Source organism: Helianthus annuus, chromosome 1 (assembly GCF_002127325.2).
Source record: "Helianthus annuus cultivar XRQ/B chromosome 1, HanXRQr2.0-SUNRISE, whole genome shotgun sequence".
NCBI lineage: Eukaryota > Viridiplantae > Streptophyta > Magnoliopsida > Asterales > Asteraceae > Helianthus > Helianthus annuus.
The window spans coordinates 81,573,989-81,593,093 of NC_035433.2; the positions used below are offsets into that span (position 1 = coordinate 81,573,989).

Genomic DNA, 19,105 nt, shown 5'->3' on the forward strand with positions numbered 1-19,105 from the left:
GTAATGACGGTGGTGGCGAGGGTTGGTGGGTAGGGGTGGTGTCTGATTGTGGTGGTGGAGGTGGTGGCGGTATCCAGTGGTGGAGGTGTCTAATGGTGGTGGGCAAAAGGTAGAGAGAGAGAAAGTGTGTAGAGAAAGAGAAGAGAGGGGAGAGATGAGCCGTTTATGGATTTTGTTATATTTATTGTTATATATATAATATAATCTTTATTTGTAGTTTTACTAAACTACCCTTAGTTTTATATTTAAAGTTACTAAAATACTTTTTCAGTTAACAAACAATTTGGATGGAGTTAAAGGAGGGGAGCAAAATGGAAAAACATAGTAAACTATTGGAGGAAAATGGCTATTCTTAAATGACTGGGACAAAACCGTTAAAACAACCAAACCATAGGGAGCAAAACAAAAGTTTACCCTTGTAAATATTATTGATAGTGTTTGACTATGTAATGAGTAAGTAGTTATTATGGGTCATATATGTATTAATGCACCAATTATTATTATTATTATTATTATTATTATTATTATTATTATTATTATTATTATTATTATTATTATTATTATTATTATGTTTTTTAGCAGTTAACAGAATCAATCCCGAACACTTTCAGGGTATTTACTGGGTATTTACTGGACCAAACAGGGTACTCTAATAGTACCTCGAGTCCACCACCAATTCTGGGGAAACCCGGTAACACACCTGCCCATAGGCAAGACGGTGAAATTACCGGTAAAACCTGTTTGGCTCAAGGATCGAACCCAAATTTCTCTGGGTCTCCTATCATTGCCCACCAGTGCCTCACTCTGCACTAAATGAGAGTTATACATACATCTCTCAAGAGAATGCAAGTCTTCTATCACTTGATCTTGAGATCATTGGCAATTATTACTATGTTTAACCAATGATAATCATGTTTGACCAATATTGACCTAAGCACCGGATTAGGTCATGAACTTTTTTCAATGTTCGATGAAAATGAAGATGAAGATTAACCGATTTGCGATCAAGTAAAATCAATTTCTTTATGGTTTTAAATTACTCTTTTAGTTATTACCAACCGATTTGGGTGGATAAAAACCGGTCGTAATATTAGTAACACATTCAAACAATTTACTTTTATTATCTACGTATCTTTAATAAGCTTATAAATATAATTGTAAAAGATGACCGATTTATGACCGGTTTAAGTTCTGTCGCTGATATTACAACCTATTTTTTGATCATGAGCTTTCGTTGTTACACTCACTTATGTTGAAAGTATCAAATTGACCAAGTAATAGAGTAGGGAAAATAATTTAGGAATATTGGTGTAATAGAGTAGGAGAAAGCTTTGCAATACGCACGCTCCTGAAGGGCTCTGGGCGAAAACGGCGAACAAGAAATCCTAGGAGAATTATCTCAATCCTGGTCTCAATCGATCGTCGGTTAGTGTCTACGGATCAGATTTCTTCTTGCTCATAGGCACTAATCAATCAAAATTGTCAGGTTTGGTATTATCAGGTTAGGGTTTTGCGTTCTTGGGATCTGTGTCTTTTGTTGAAGTTGGCGGCTGTTGTCTTTCACTTTTGACTAGGGTTTCGTATCAAGTGGGGCTGACAAAAACAGTTTGATTCTTACGAGACTACATTAACTTCTTTGTCTGATTATTGTTCCCTTGATCGAGGTTATTGCTACGGCGGCTAGGGTTTCACTTTTTGACAAAGACAGTTCATGGTTTACGAGGCTTCATAAATTTATTTGACTGATTCTTTGTTACATTAATCGAGGCTGTCTCTTACGGCTGTTAGGGTTTTCTTTTGTCAACCATATTTTGTCTTATCCCAGCCGACATACATTTTAGAGGTTAATCAATATTAGTGGTTGATCTTGTACGAAGTTATCTTTGGGATGGATGATCTAACAGGCTCGGGTGGAAAGCAACATGATATTCGTGCGAAACCGAGGGCAACATTTGAAGAAATTGCAGCAAGGTTTAACATCATAGACAATCTCGCCAAGGTCTCGGTTCCGGTTCATGAGGAAAAGAGGGATGTTGAAAAGTCTGAAAAATTTTGGGAGTACTCTAGCAAGTTTTCGCCAAATTCAGGATTTTTTGGTGCAGCTTTGTCGGCTGATAACAGGGCTGCTCATGGTGAAGATCGTTCCTCGGGGAATGCAAGCCCTGCTTCCTTCGCTCACATTGTAAAGAATGCTAAAGAAAAGGTTAGAGTGAATTTTCGGGCGATGGAATCTGCCGAGAAAGTGGATGGGGCTGATGTTGTTATTCCTTTGTCTTCGGTTCAACAAGTTACTGATAGGTATGCTAACACCTTATTTGGATATTTTCTGGGTAAACGCTTGGCATTTCCTGTGGTCGATTACTTTGCAAAAAACAATTGGGCGAAATATGGTCTTTCCCGTCTCATGATGAATGCAAACGGGTTCTTTTTCTTTAAGTTTACCTCTAAGGAAGGGATGAATCAAATGCTAGAGGATGGGCCTTGGTTAATCAGGAGTGTTCCCATAATTTTGAAGGAGTGGTCGCCCTCTATCAAAATGGAAAAAGAGGATATCAATGTGGTTCCAGTTTGGGTGAAGATGCATGATGTGCCGTTAGCGGCATTTACTAAGGATGGGCTTAGCCTGGTTGCTTCTATGATTGGGACACCTAAGATGTTGGATACGTATACTGCCTCGATGTGTGCTGAATCTTGGGGAAGGAGTAGCTATGCTAGAGCGCTTATTGAAGTGCAAGCGGGGGCTGATTTAAAAAAGAGTGTTACGGTTGCTATCCCATCTATGGATGGTAGTGGGTATTCTAAGGTGGAGATCAGGATTGAATATGATTGGGAGCCTCTTAGGTGCTCTTCTTGTTGTGTGTTTGGTCATGATGACAGCTCGTGCCCGAAGAACCCTCAGGTATCCCTAGGTAACCCTCAGGAAACCCCAAGTGGGGATTCTGGAAGAAATAATAATGAATTTCAGGTTGTTGAGGGCAAGAAGAAGAAAATGAACAACCAGGGCATCCATATGAAAAATCAAAAGCCTAAGTTAGTGTACAGGCCAGTTGTCAACCCTAAGCCAAAATCGTCCTCAAAGAGTCCGTTGCAGAACCAGGTATCAACGTCTAACTCGTTTGACATTCTAAAGGATGATGCTGGTGATCAGGGAGGTATCACGGTGGGTCGAGTTGAGAAGAAACCGTCAAATGACAGGCAGGAATCGGATGATGAAGTGGTTGAAGAAGTCTACAATGAAACTAGTGCGTTTATGACATCGGGTATTCATCCTTTTACTTCGAAAGCAGGGGCAAGCACCTCTTCTACCAAGTTTTCTAATGGATAGGTTGTCTGCATTTCGTCTGAAGGGGCTGCTGTTCTGTGGCCATTTTATTTTTGACGATGGTGGTTGAGGCTATGTTTTGTTTTTGTTGCATTGTTTGTCTTCTAGATGTCGTGAGTTGATGTTTAGTAGACTAGGTTTTGGGGTTTTTTAGGTTGTTGGTTTTTGTTTTGTTTTACATATATGGGGCATGTCCTGTATATGAACTAGTGTGGAACACATCCTCACTACTTGTACTTAATTGCGGTTGCATTTTAATAGCTTCACCGGGGTAACCCTTTACCCAAAAAAAAAAAAGCTTTGCAATTAAAAAAAATAATCAAAAACAAATTATAATATTTTTGGACAAAATTGGTTGCCATTAATAAAAACAACTAATAAAAACAATGACATGCTTTGAAGAATGTTTTAATTAATGAGGTGTACTTGATATTTTAAGAAGGGACGCCGATACATGACACTAATAGCGACAACAATTATGCTAGTTGCTATTTTGTCACTATAGTGTGAATTAAATGAACACTCAGTCATGGGGCCATGGCTTTCCCCATCCCCAAAGACCCAATTTTCTTCCATGATTTTCTAGATTTTTACCCTTCACTAAAGATTTGGTGATTTAATGCTTTATCTTTCACTGACTGCAATGGTGTTTAGAAAATGAATTTTCTTGTCAATTGCAATCGTTGCTAGCTTCCAGGCAGGGCCGGCCCAAAGGGTGTGTAGGGTGGGCCACCGAACAGGGCCCAAAACCTTTTAGGGCCCAAAAAAAATTCTTGTTATTTTATATATGTATATAGAAACCCAACTAATCTCATAATGTTAATGCAACTGACTTGGTTAGGTGATCTTTTTGTTTGACAAGATACTCACGATCGAAACATTTACTTGGTAATTCCTTTTTTTAATTTTTGAAACAGCCTCTATAGTGTTTTGTTTGCATGGCTTTTGGGCCCATCTGCCTAGTCTTTCCTTTTACCTTTCATTTGACTCACCAAAGCTATGAAATCCTTTAAATTGTAGGTCTAGTAAAATTTATTATTAAAAGTTATTTTGTTTAATTAAATTGTAGGTCTAGTAAATATTATTACTAAAGTTATTTTGTTTAATGTTATATCGTATAATTTTTGAAGTTTCTCTTTAAGTTTTTAACATTTTCACATTTTATTTATTAAGTATATTTTTTTTAAGTTTCTCTTAATTTTCTTTAACAATTTATTTATTTTAAGCTCATTAAACACTAAAACTTATTTTAAATTAAGCTCAAAGCCTTTCAAAATTGGCTCAATAGGGCCCGTATTTTTCCACTCGCACAGGGCCCAAATTTTTTTGAGGATTTTCGGAGACAGCCCTGCTTCCGGGGCCAAAATGTATAAGGTCCCGATAATTTTTAAATTTCTTTTTATATATATGTATTGGGATATATACATCAAAAGAAAACATAATAAATTGTTTGGCTTGGTGGTTGATATGTGTTCTAATTCTTGCATTCCCCTATTAATTGAATATTTAGATGTTTTTTTCTTTGTTAGTTATTCATTAAATGCAATTAAATGCAAATGGTATTAATGTTCTAATTTTGTCAAAGTTACATAAAATTCAAATGCTATTGTCATTCAATTCCTAGAATGAGGTGTTAGTTCTAGTTCATTTTTATATATTTTAAGTTTTTTTTATATTCTTTTAGAAAAAGTTCATTTTTAGGGCCCCTATTTTCTATTCGCCTCAGCCCTAAGATTTTTAAAGACTTTGAAGGACGGCCCCTGCTAGCTTCCACCTAATTCTATCACACCATCACTAAATACCTGCATCACTCATCCCTAGTCACACCCATCACTAAATCATTCCAAACCAATAAAAAAAACCATCCAATTACAACAATGGCACCTCTTTCCCTTACACCATCAAACTAACTACTACCAAGATGGTCGCCACAACCACTCCATCACTAGCATGATGAGAGTGGTTGCAGCAGTGTTTCACGTCACCACACCTATCATTAAGCCTCTATCACAGCACCATGCCCCGACCACCCTCATGAGGCAACATTTAAAGGTTTAAAGGAAATTACCAAAATAGTCTTGATTGACCCAAAGTTTTCAAAAATACCCACTGACTTTTAGCCATCCCTCGGTAGTCTTAGCTAAAAGCGAGGGCTTAGCCGACGCTTTCCTAGCCGTCTTACCGAGAAAAGTGTATGCTAAATTTCCACTTCTATTTCCATATCTATGTCTGCTTTGGTGAATACTAAATTCCTATTTGGAGAACTTTGTTCAACTAAAAGTGTTTTAGTATTTTCTTTTTCATAATTAATTATGGGCTTGTTGTTCAACCTTAACTCCAAAAAACAAAAACTGGGACTGAATCAAATTTTAATGACTAAATATACTTACATTTTCAAATCCAGTTAGCATTTAAGCCCAATTATGAATTTGGTTTTACAGTCGAATTTGAATTTGTGATTTTTGACTTAATTTGATTTGAACATACAAATCGAATTACACACATACACATGCACAAATCGAAAAAACTAAATGGGACTCAATCATATTTGAATTAGACCAATTGTTATGGGCATGAGTTAGGGTGCCACCTTAGCCCTTTGGGCGTGGCACACCAACACCACCCCTAAGGTTATGGCTGAGACATGGGTGCGCCGGCGTGAGTGTGGTCACAAAGAAAGGGGCGTTGATTTCAATGTTTTTTGTTTTGTATTTTTTTAACAAAATAAACCACATTAACTCGCTTTATTTTTACACTCACAATACATCATCCCCTCCCCCCTCTTCTTTCATGGAGTTAGTGTATATACTGGTCAAGCTTATGTGGTTGGTGTCGCCTAGTAGGCATCATGTTTCATTCACACACCCATAGCACATGGTCTTACTAATTATGCTCGGTTATTGCAATTATTATAGTGTTCGACTATGTTCGTTTACGATTGACTTAATGAGCCATGATGGATCATGCATGTCTTCAGTGGCCATACATATATTAATACGCCAATTATTACTACATTTAACCAATGGTAACCATGTTATGTTTGATGAAGATTAACCAACTTGTGATCGACTTAAACCAACTTCACCTTTGTTTTTAATTATTCCTTTACATATTAGCAACTGATTTTAGTGACAAATTCAAACCGTTTATTTTTAGTTTCAACTTCTTAGAAACATATAAAAACAGTCATAAAATAATGACCGATTTATGAATGGTTTAACTTCTGTCGCAGATATTACAACCTATTTTTCGATCATAAACTTTTATCGTTACGCCCATTTACGCTGAAAGTTCCAAATTGACCAAGTAGATAGTTTATCAAAAAAAAAAAAAAAAAAAAAAGATCTGGTCAATATTGGTTGGTCACTTAATAAAAGCCAAGTGCTTGATATTTTAAGAAGTAACATCGAAACATGGCATTAATGGCAACAACAATTGTGCCAATTGCTATATTGTCACTATAGTGTGACTTAAACTAACCATCATAAGTGGCCTAGTGGTGGAGTGACTTGGGTTCTCCAATGGAGACCCAAGCTCAATTCCCATTAGTGCCACTTTGGTGGCCACCGACACCCGCTTTAAAGCCGGACCGAGGACACTCGAGGTCTCGGGTTCGAAACATGTTTCTTACCCCTCTTTGATGGCTATGGGTATTTGCCGCCAGGGATCCTTGTCGGGTGGTGAACTGGGAAGGGAGATCCCTTCCGCGGTCAGGGGTACCGTGCAACTACCCTTTTTTTAAACTAACATAGGGTTTAATTACAAGTGGCAACGATGAGTCCGAAACATGGCATTAATAGCGACAACAATTGTACCAATTGCAATTTTGTCACTATAGTGTGACTTAAACGAACATTCATAGAATCTAATTACAAGTGGCAACGATGAGTTTACTTACGTCTTTGACTCGTTGATAACTAAACGATATATATATCTCGTTTAGTTATCAACGAGTCAAAGACGTAAGTAAACTCATCGTTGCCACTTGTATGTATGTATATATATATATATATATATATATATATATATATATATATATATATATATATATATATATATATATATATATATCATGATACATAGCGTACTATCCACATACCAAATTCGAATTTTTGTGTAGATTGAAGTGAATTCATGGCGGGTGGTGGAGAAGGCAACTCCCTAGAGTTTACACCGACATGGATTGTCGCTGCCATCTGTACCGTTATCGTCGGGATCTCTCTAGCTGTCGAACGTCTACTCCATTACACCGGCAAGGTTTGTTTGGTGATCGGTTAATTATTTGTTGATATGAAGTAAAGTTGTTCGTGTTGAACCGTTTTTTTTTCTTTCAGAAACTGAAGAAATCAGGTCAAAAGCCGCTATTTGAAGCGTTGCAAAAGATCAAAGAAGGTATTTATATTCCTTTCTTTCACTTAGTGAAAGTTCCATCAGTGTCGCTAAGTCGTCGGTGATGTGGTAACTCTTTTTGTCGATGATACGTCGGGGACATGCTTGTCAGTGATCTATCAACACAAGTTGTCGATGGACCTTTGCCAACAGATCACTGTACCGTCATAAATAGATTTTCGACATATTTGTTTCTCACTCAAATATTTCTTGTGACTTGTAGTGTTTGTATGCAGCTAGAAACTATTTCATTTTTAGGCTTTATAATGCACGTTTCTTTGTTATTTTGTGTGCAGAGTTAATGCTCTTGGGGTTTATTTCTCTTTTATTAACCGTTTTCCAATCAAGAATTGTCAAGATTTGTGTAAACCAGAGTTTAATGGAACACCTTCTTCCATGCTCGTTGAGTGACAAAAAAAAGGCTTCATATCCTAAACCCCTCAAGGGTACGTCTCATATTCGTCATTTACTTGCGGGAGAAGCAACGACTATGGGTTATTGTGCTTCAAAGGTAACAAATTTTGATCATATAAATCATGTACTGTACTACACAGCTGGTATTAGCAAAACAGCAGCAAAATTTGTGACCAATCCCTCTTGGTCGGAAAAATAATAAAGGGGTTTAAAAAATAATACGTTGTCGTAAAGCAGTCGCAAAAATGATATTGAAATAAATAAAAAAATAAGAATAGTATCTGTTGAAAAACTAAAACAAAAAGTAAACAAAAAACCACATCAGTTACAAAAATAACAATAGAAAAAAATAAACAAGCCGTCGCTAACTAGTTGCTAATCTACGGTCACAAATTCGTCTCTAATTTAAGAATGAAATATTGGTCGCTAAAAGCGGTCACAAATGTTTACGGTAATAAGTAATTAGTCGCAAATTTATATATATTTTATGGTTTTACAGAACAAGGTCCCTCTTCTATCCCTGGAGGCGTTGCATCATCTACACATATTTATTTTTGTCCTAGCTGTTGTGCACGTGACATTTTCTGTCATTACTGTTGTATTTGGAGTGACTAAGGTTCGTTGAAATTCAACAATAACTAATTTTTTTCTGTTTTCTTTGTTACTTAACCCTATGATATATTATTATTATTATCATGCCTTAGATACGGCAATGGAAGCAATGGGAAGAATCTATCGCGAAAGATAACTTTGACGCATCACAAGGTAAGGGTGAGGTGTTCACAGTTAGGTTCATGTCGCACAACTAACTATGGTTTCGTGAAAGGTGAAAGAAAATTGGGCGGGTTAGGTGGGTCGGCTGGACTAGCAAGTTTTATTGGTTTGAACCAATTTTTTTTTATATAAGAAATAGCAAAAAGGTTAGTATGGTTTTCAGAGTTCTTGTACACATGGTTTCGAAAAGAACTCCTTAACCTTTATAATTTTCAAGAATTTAGTAAACATTTTCTATAAATTTACACTGATTATGAATATAATGAGTTTAGTGTCTAACTTTTTAATTACTTCTAATTGTTGTAATTAATGTACAGTTTTAAAGCATAAAGTCACACAAGTTAAAGATAATGACTTTATTAGGAACCGTTTTCTGGGTATCGGCAAACGATCAACCATTCGAGGTTGGCTGGTAAGTTACTATCATATACTAATGAGTGATTATATATATAGGTGCATCTCAGAAAATTACCATTTATTATTGTTGATCTTTTCGTTGAACATTACAACATTCTTTCTTCAAGCAATTCTATGGATCTGTCACCAAGTCAGATTATGTAGCATTGCGTTTGGGATTTATTACGGTAAGGATCTGAATCCTATATATAGAGAGAGGGGCGTTCAACTCAGAACCATTAATATATTGAGAACTGCGATAACTGTGTAATGCATATGTACCGCCTGGTTTGAATATGGTACACAAAATGATTATGTAACCGCTTCTATCTTTAAAGCTCTCTACAGGTTCTAATTTTCTTTATGTAGTTTTCTAAAGTCCATCTATGCTTTTTTTTTTTTTTTGTTAATTTTGTAGACCCATTGCAAGGCAAACCCGAAGTTCAATTTTCACAAATACATGATCCGAGCGCTAGAAGATGATTTTAAAAAAGTGGTTGGAATCAGGCAAGTGATTTCAAACGTATTACTTTTTTTTTTTTTTATTTTAGGCCTCGTCAAAGTTCTTTTCTTTTGAAAAAAACTTTCGATTTAGAAAGAAAACTGTGGACCGGAGGATCAACGGACCCTGTGGTTCCGCCCAAAATTAAACTTTTAGTAGGTTCTATAACTTGTTTTAGTTTTTATATCCAAAGTTTTATAGTGCAATATACTTTATATAGTAGATTGTCTTCATCAAGATTTACTATCACATGTCATATGATTCTTGACACTTATGAAGTTAAAAAGCCACCCCTTTTGACACCTAAAAGTCAAAGTATTTGATGATTATCATTTTATGTGTTCATTTGAATAACTAAGGATCTTTTTTTAATTGTTGCAGCTGGTATCTTTGGGTGTTCGTGGTCTTATTCTTGTTTATGAACGTTAACGGTATGCAACATCATCTTACATTATTGACCATTTCTCAAAGTTGTAGAAACTTTTCTTTCCCTTCTCTTCAAATGTTGAGGGAGTAAAACAAAAGCTAAAAAAAAATTAAAATGAAATGGGTCAAAAAGGTTTTTTTTTTTACTGATATTATACAATGATAATTATACTTATATTGACACACCAAGATAAATATATATTTTTTTTTAATATTTTGGACAAAAAAATCATCCATTTCGACCCGTTGCCACCTCTAGTGATATTAGTTTTTATTATCTGAAAAACCTTAATTTGTTCACGATTTTACGAGCATGTTAATGATCACCATTATGAAACAACATACCATCATGATTTTCGTTGTTTTTCAGGTTTGGAACTATACTTTTGGTTATCATTAATCCCTTTCTTTGTAAGTACCCTAATTCATAGTTTGCCATTGGTCAATTACTACCTTTAATCATCATTTGTTTTCTAAATTTTAATTTTAATTTTACCAGCTTCTACTTGCTGTGGGAACAAAGCTGGAGCACATAATAATCCAGTTAGCTCATGAGGTTGCTGAGAAACATGTTGCCATAGAAGGCGAATTAGTTGTGCATCCGTCAGATGATCATTTTTGGTTTCAACGCCCCAAAATCGTTCTTTTCTTCATCCATTTTATCCTCTTTCAAAATGCATTTGAGTTCGCATTCTTCTTCTGGGTTTGGGTACGTTTCTTTTGTCTCCATAAACATATAAAGATACGCAGAAAACGCTATCAAGTTATAGGCATTATACTACATTTCAATTTTGATAATAGGCTCAATATGGCTTTGACTCATGCATAATGGGGAAGGTGAGCTACATTATCCCCCGGCTGATCATCGGGTAAGTGATTTGTTATGTGAACATTGGTTGTATAGATACGTATGCACAAATCGGTCTTGGACCCGACCCAGAAAAACCCACAATCGGTCTTGGGCCCGAACCATAAAACCCACAATCAATCTTGGGCCTGCCCCAAAAAAGCATACAATCCATCTTTTTTGGGACCAATAATGTTATTACAGATGTAGGCTGTAGCCTTCTACAGATTTTCTTACTATTTTAATCTTCTTATGAGTTAACATTATACGTAACTAGGTTAGTTCCCCGTGTGTTACACGGGTTGAACAATTTAAACTATATAGTATAGATATTTCCTGTAAATGCAAAACAAAGACAGAGACATTTACATACCATATTGACATAAATGAGTTAATATAAATGTAACCCATCAACTCGTACATATTAATTAATGTCGTAGAGTAGAGTTCGATAAGACGACTCTAATGTTGGATATTATTATGAATTTTGAAACTTGTTTAGCTAGGATTTAAGATTCTATTGAAGTTTTAGTTTAACAATAGGTTATTGAATTAATAATAAGAATTTTTATTAGATAAGATTAAATATTATTATTATTATTTGTATTAGATTAGATTAAATATTATTATTATTATTAGTATTATTAATAATTTTAATCAATTAAATGAGAGAATGACAAGTGTCCTAAAACAGGTTTCTTTTATTATATAGTATAGATAGATGTAATAATTGTAAATCTGTTTTCTCCTTTTCATGAATTGAAATTGTTATAAAAGCTTTTATATCTTTAAAAAGTCATATTTTTTTTGGACCGAGGGATTGGGCCTTATCTTAGACCGGGTTTTGTGTGCCGAACCGCCTCACACCAAACCCGCTTACACCTTTGTTTTATTTCAGGGTGTTTATCCAGGTTTTGTGCAGTTACAGCACTCTACCACTCTATGCTCTTGTGACACAGGTATTTCATTTCAACATTTAATCTATATCATTTCTAATAATGTTTTTTAAACAAAGAATTGTGATTCTTTTTCATGACCAAATTCTAGATGGGAACACATTTTAAGAAGTCAATATTTGAGGAGCATATACAAGCCAAAGTTGTGGGTTGGGCTCAACACGCCAAGAAAAAGACGACCCATAACGGTGCGACCAATGACTCGGGCCAAGATGGCCCAATTGCCTCCACATCTGCTTTGAAGGGTATTCAAATTGGTTAACTTAATCAGAACCAACAGCCTTAAAAATGTAGTGATTCATGGAGTATGATATTATAGTAATTTCTAAGTTAGGTCAGTCTTGAACCTGGTTTTGCTACGGTGTAATTATAGTAATCCTCATGTAAAGGATTAAGCACACTTTGTTTTCTTTTTTGTTCATCCTTGAATTTTCTTTTTTTGTTTCATCTCATAACTAAATAAATCCCATAAAACTCAAATCTTTTTATGTTTGGGGAAGAAAAGGGTTCAAGTTGCACTGAAAATTTGGCATTGTCAATTGAACTCAATTAAGTACCAACATCATCAGGGGCGGAGCTAATGTATCAACTCAGTCTCTGTATCGTTTTTGTAGTGTAAACATATGATAAGAAGTTTTTTTTAGCCTAAAAAGTTAATTTTGCCTAAGTATGATAAGAAGTTTTTTTAGCCTATCATATTTTTAAATGACAAATTTCTTTTATTCCTTGATATCTGTGGGACTTGAACCTAATATCTGCCCCTCCCAAAGTGTTTAAATAGTTGTCTTTGACAATGGACCAACACCCAATTTGTAGCCTTTCATTTTTCTAAATAACGATTGAGATGAAAATGTAGGGAAAGGGAGGATAAGGGTATTATTGGAATAGCTAGTTTTGTTGACTTTTTGTCAAATCTCCCCCACCATAAATTAATAATTTTTTATTCTAATTTGAATATAGTATAGCTATATAAAAATGATTTTTTTTAGAAAAATCCAACACATCTGGTTACCCTTTTCTCTTTTTCTCAAATCTAACACATCCCAACTCTATAAAAGGAATCCTGCACATCCCATTTTCCTTTTTGTTTTCTCAGGTCTAGTACATCAAACATAATAACATACAACACAAATATAAAAACGAGCAGAACACCAAAATCAAATAGAATACATAAATCTAGTACAATACAAAAAATCCAGCACATTACCAAAATCTAACAAAGTACTAGAATTCCAGCATAGTACCAAATCAAAACAAAACCAAAATCCAGCACAATGCCAAAACAGTGACTAAGGATGAAATTACAGGCCTTAATTTTGAGAATATGATGTGTTATTCACAAATAAAACTCCAAAAAACAAACATGAATTTGAAGAAAAAACCAAAATCGAGCAATGAAATTACAAACCATAATTTAGAGAACGGGATGTGATATATATATATATATATATATATATAGGGTAGGGTTCCAGCGTGAACCTAATCCCATGCGTGAACTGCGTGAACTAATCTGGACCATTGATTTCCTTTTTACTTGTTAAGGGTATGATTGTAATTACATAAAAAATTAGATTTAAATCATTATTTTAATAATTGAATTAAGTTACATCTTTCCTATTTTAAATTCATTATCCACATTATTTTTTATTTCATTTTTATTTTTTAGATTTCACCGCCATAATTCGGATTATGATTTTTAAGATTCACGTAACCTTCAGATTTTAACGGTATACACATGTGTACTTTGATATGAATTGAACAGTACACATGTGTACTCAGCATGGTACATATGTGTAATTCGCTACATAATACATACATATAAACAAAACTTGTAAACTATTTTATATTAAGCAAATAACAATTTCCATAATGTTTGCCAAACAAAAAAACATACAATTACAAGTTCCAGTTTCGTGAAAACAATAAACGCAACATAATCGAAAAAATAAAAAAGACATACTCTTTTACAACTATTCGCCGCGTTGTATGCTGAATCATCCTTATCGACCAAGCAAACAAACATACGTGAATCATTCTTATCGACCTCATACGTGAATCATCCTTATCGACCTTCCATCTCCACTTCCTCGTTTACGACGTCTCCTAGAATAACACAAAAAACTCAGCAATTAGTACTTTGCATAATTCACAAGTGTACATCAACAACTTTACACATTCAATACACAAAAAAATATGAGATATCACAAAAACAGACGCTATACACATGTGTACATCGCATTAAAAAACATAGCAAAGCCAGAATACACATGTGTACAGCGCCTTAAAAACATAGCAAAAACGGAATACACATGTGTACACCCGCCTCAAAACAGAACATAACAAACACAACTCTTGGAATGAGGAATCGGAATTGGGTTTAGCAATGGTTACTTTTACTTTATTTTTAGATACAACTAACATTTTTATTTTAACTTAGCAAGTCTTCATGTTCAGTTACAACAGTTACGCTTTAGCAAACACAAAGAATAGGAAACAAAAACTCCAATAACACCGTATGTGAACCTTTTGTAGTGTATGTACCAAAAGTATACAAAACAAATACGATCTAATTCATCTACCTTGTATAAAAGAGAAATAGAGAATACCTTATCTCATAAGTATCACTACTTCCTCTTTCGATCTTTTTTTTTTCTTCAGAAGATGTTCGAAACAAAAGCATTTAAAACGGCGAAGATCCCCTGTTTTTTCCTCGATGTCGTAGTCGGTGAGCTTTTCCGTTGCGACGGAGTCCGTTACTCGCAGGAAAAACGAGTTATCTCCTCTGTTGCTGAAACACGACCCAATGTTACCTCCTCCACCACCTGTTGCGGCTGCCGCCGTTGGTCCGATGTACTGCCGCCAGTAGTTGCGGCTGCCGCCGCTGTTTCGTCGGATCTGAGATGAGGGTTTACCGGCGAGATCTAAGATGAGGGTTGTTTTAATGCCATTCAATTTAATAAAAATCAGATCCCGCTGTTCCTCTTTATCGCCGGCGATAAACATCTGTTCCTCTTCATCGGTTGCAAACTGAGACGAATGGTTGTTTTGATGCGGCGAGATCTGAGATGAGGGTTTGTTTTGAGAGAGAAAGTTGGATGTTGAATAAGGTTTGAATATGTTGATTTGTGAGAGAGAACGAGATTAATGCAATCAATCTAAAATGGAAATTACATATATACCCTTATTCATTTAATTAAAGAGTAACAATTAATCAAATAATTACCATCATGCCATTCAATTTAATAATCAAGATCATAATAATCAATGGTCCAGATCAGTTCACGCAGTTCACGCATAGGATTTTGTTCACGTTTGAACCTAATCCTATATATATATATATATATATATATATATATATATATATATATATATATATATATATATATATATAGGGTAGGGTAGGGTTCCAGCGTGAACAACCTCCCAAGAGTGAACTGCGTGAACAGATCTGAACCCTTGATTTTCTTTTTAGTTGTTAAGGGTATGATTGTAATTATATAAAAAATTAGATTTAAATCATTTTAATAATTGAATTAAGTTACATCTTTCCTAATTTAAATTCATTATCCACATTATGTTTTATTTATTAATAAGATAATTATCAAAACAAACAACAAATCACCATATTTCAATTTTAATTTTTATTTTAGATTCATCACCAGAATTCGAATTTTGATTTTTTAAAATCCACGTAGCCTTCATATTTCAGCGGTATACACATGTGTACTTGGATATAAATAGAACAGTACACATGTGTACTCAGCGTCGTACATATGTGTAATTAGCTACATAATACATACATAGAAACAATACCTGTAAAACTATTTTATATTTAACAAATTACAAGTTCCATAATGTTTTCCAAACCAAACAAAAAACATATAATTACAAGTTCGAGTTTCGTAAAAACAATAAACCCAACATAATCGAAAAAACAAAAAACATAATATTTTACAACTATTCGCCACGTTGTATGCTGAATCATCCTTATCGACCAAGCAAACAAACATACGTGAATCATCCTTATCGACCTCATACGTGAATCATCCTTATCGACCTTCCATCTCCACTTTTCTCGTTAACGACATCTCCTAAAATAGGACAAAAAAACTCAGCAACTAATACTTTGCATAATTCACAAGTGTACATCAACAACTTTACACATTCAATACACAAAAAATTATGAGATATCACAAAAGTAGACGCTATACACGTGTGTACATTGGGATAAAATTAGAGCAAAATCAGAATACACATGTGTACATCACATTAAAAACAGAGCAAAATCAGAATACACATGTGTACATCGCGTTAAAAACAGAGCAAAATCAAAGAATTGAACAAAAAAACTCAACTAATACTTTGTATAATTCACAAGTGTACATCAACAACTTTACAAATTCAATACACAAAAAAAAAACTGAGATATCACAAAAAACAGACGCTATACACATGTGTACATCGCATTAAAAACAGAGCAAATTGAAAATACACATGTGTACATCGCATTAAAAACAGAGCAAAAATCAAAAAATTGAAATCCAAAAAACTTAAATCGGAACACTAATAGTCCAACAGATCAGTAAAACAAAAAAAGTTACCGGTTGCAAAATTAACGCTAACCCACAAGGTATAAAAGCTAAAAGTGTAAGGCCCCAAAACCGGGTACCCTACAGTCGGGTCACATCACAATGTACTATTTAAAATTAAGACTTTTCACAAAAAGACGCAGCGGAATTTTTTTTTTAAAACAGTACATGATTAATTAAACTCAAAATGTCATTTAGTCATTTACAACCGAATGCCTTCCAACCTATCACGAGTAATCCCATCCGCTAGCCAAGAGCAACACCGACTCAAATCACACACCTGCAAAACAATCTAACATACATGCAAAAGTCAGCTACGCTGAATGAGTTCTAATAGTTTAAAAACCAATACCAAAAATAGTCTAATAGTCTAATACATGCAAAGCATTTAAAAACCTTTGTGAACATTTTATTTCAATACCAAAAAGAACATCGTTATAAAATCACCAACGCTTATTAAAATCTGTGAACATCATTTCCAAGTTTAACGGTCCAACCCGTCACCCAAAACGACCCAAAACTCCACTCATTTTCTAGGACTAATCATCTTATAAGTAATCCTTTCCGACGTGGATCAGATTACTTAAACACCAAAGGACGACACACAATGCATCTTAATTCATAGGATGATTAACCAAACCCACTCGTATCTAGGACATAACAATTAATGGCCTATAAACTCAATTGTAATTTAACCTCATCCGACAACTACACAATTTAACATCACTCAACAACTACATAATAAAACATCATTTGTCACTTGCATCATTTAACGTCATTTGTCAACTGCACAAATAATAATCGTTTACCCACCATTTAACTAGCGTGAAACATATAAGCACATAAGGTGGGAACCTAACACATAATATGGTCAAATCACTAAGAAGTGACCATAGCTCGTCTCATATTGCCGCATGTAATCTCCCTCTTTGGGTCAGATTACTAAACTACAGCCATCATCGTCTCCCGCATAAACCGTCGTTGCCACTAGGGCTAAAACATTGTCACAAACCGTGACCATCAACTAAGCACCTCAAGGGTGCTTCTCGTGACCCGACGCCACCCCGAAGGTAACGACCCCATCACGAGAAATCCCGCATCAAGCACCACAAGGGTGCTTCCCGTGACCCGACGCCACCCCGAAGGTAACGACCCCATCACGAGAAATCCCGCATCAAACACCACAAGGGTGCTTCCCGTGACCCGACGCCACCCCGAAGGTAACGTCCCCATCACGAGAAATCCCGCATCAAGCACCTCTAGGATGCTACATCACATAAAAGCACATTGGCACACACACTGTATAAAACATTGTTGTCATACTAGACTATGGATCAACCTCGTCACTCACAACTATAATGCCACTTATACTATAGCCGTTGCATCATCATACCCGCATGACACGCCTAAGCAAGGCTACCAAAAGCCTTACCAACTCGTATATCATGAAAGCTACCCGGCCATGAGAAATTATTTAATGACCATTTTAACTACAAAACTTGTTAATCATTTTAACGAATTAACTCATAAAACATGTGTGTCAAAACACGTAATTACGCATGTATGCTAGCCCCAAAATAAAAACATAAAAAGGGGAGTTAGAACTCACCGGTTGCAAGCTTTCAAATCCACGAGCTAAGCGTCTCGAAGTGCGTCCTTAAACAAAACCTGTAACCAAAAGCCCGTTGACACCTCTACCTCAAACTCCACACGAAACCCTTACATAATATCATGTAACCAGATTATCTTCATCTTGCATCGTTATCTTCATTACCACCATTTAATGACCTCCCTGATTATCAAGCTATTATAATAATAATTATTATAATAAACCCAATCTAACCATCCCCACTTATGCAACTTCCATTACTCTTGTTCGAAACCCCATATAGGTTTGTATCATGCATGGCAAAAAAACTACTTGCCATGCAATACCCTCATTGTCACACAAAATCAAAAACCAAAGTCCACGCCACAGTCACTGTGTTCCCTACCTTCATCGCTATCCTCCTGTTTATCCAAAACCCTTCACAACCATAACCTGTGATCACATAATTTTTTTTTAACATTTCATGCATACACACAACGTAACCACACCAACCACTCCTCATCGCAGCTCGACTCCCTCGTCACCACCGAGTCTCGTTTATCATCATGCGCCACCGAGCACCATAAACGTCACCAAATGCGCTAACCCGATGCCTTCGCGTACCCCCGATGACCACACCCATCGTCATCCTCACCGTTAACAAACGCCACCATAGCCATCACTCCGTAGGCTGCAATCATCACTATCATTACCAAACACAACCACCATAACCCATCATCATTACTAATTACGTTTCTTTTCTTTTACCACAACCGGCATCCACCCTCGTCCAATCTCGTCACAAGCTATCGCTAGTAACCACCGCATCCAACCCGTCTTTACCATCGCCCTCCATCACCTTACACCATCACCGTCACCAAACTCCACAACCGAAGCCGCAA

The 19,105-nt window shown here is 35.5% G+C and overlaps 1 protein-coding gene across 2 annotated transcripts; it reads left to right on the forward strand.

Annotated features, from left to right (window-relative positions):
* The first annotated feature begins 7,426 nt into the window (after positions 1 to 7,426).
* Positions 7,427 to 12,489, forward strand: LOC110870322 (MLO-like protein 1). 2 transcript variants are annotated; one of them, XM_035975138.1, is made up of 14 exons: positions 7,427 to 7,579; positions 7,657 to 7,714; positions 8,008 to 8,222; positions 8,625 to 8,741; positions 8,830 to 8,890; positions 9,217 to 9,310; positions 9,408 to 9,483; positions 9,714 to 9,802; positions 10,179 to 10,228; positions 10,594 to 10,634; positions 10,723 to 10,932; positions 11,025 to 11,092; positions 11,969 to 12,029; positions 12,118 to 12,489. In XM_035975138.1, the coding sequence occupies exons 1-14, from the start codon at positions 7,457 to 7,459 to the stop codon at positions 12,286 to 12,288; spliced, it is 1,434 nt and encodes a 477-aa protein (XP_035831031.1). In that variant the 5' UTR covers positions 7,427 to 7,456; the 3' UTR covers positions 12,289 to 12,489. The 2 variants fall into 2 exon arrangements, with proteins under 2 accessions (XP_035831031.1, XP_035830885.1); XM_035974992.1 differs by lacking the exon at positions 9,408 to 9,483 and having other exon boundaries at positions 9,217 to 9,311.
* Positions 12,490 to 19,105: the final 6,616 nt, after the last annotated feature.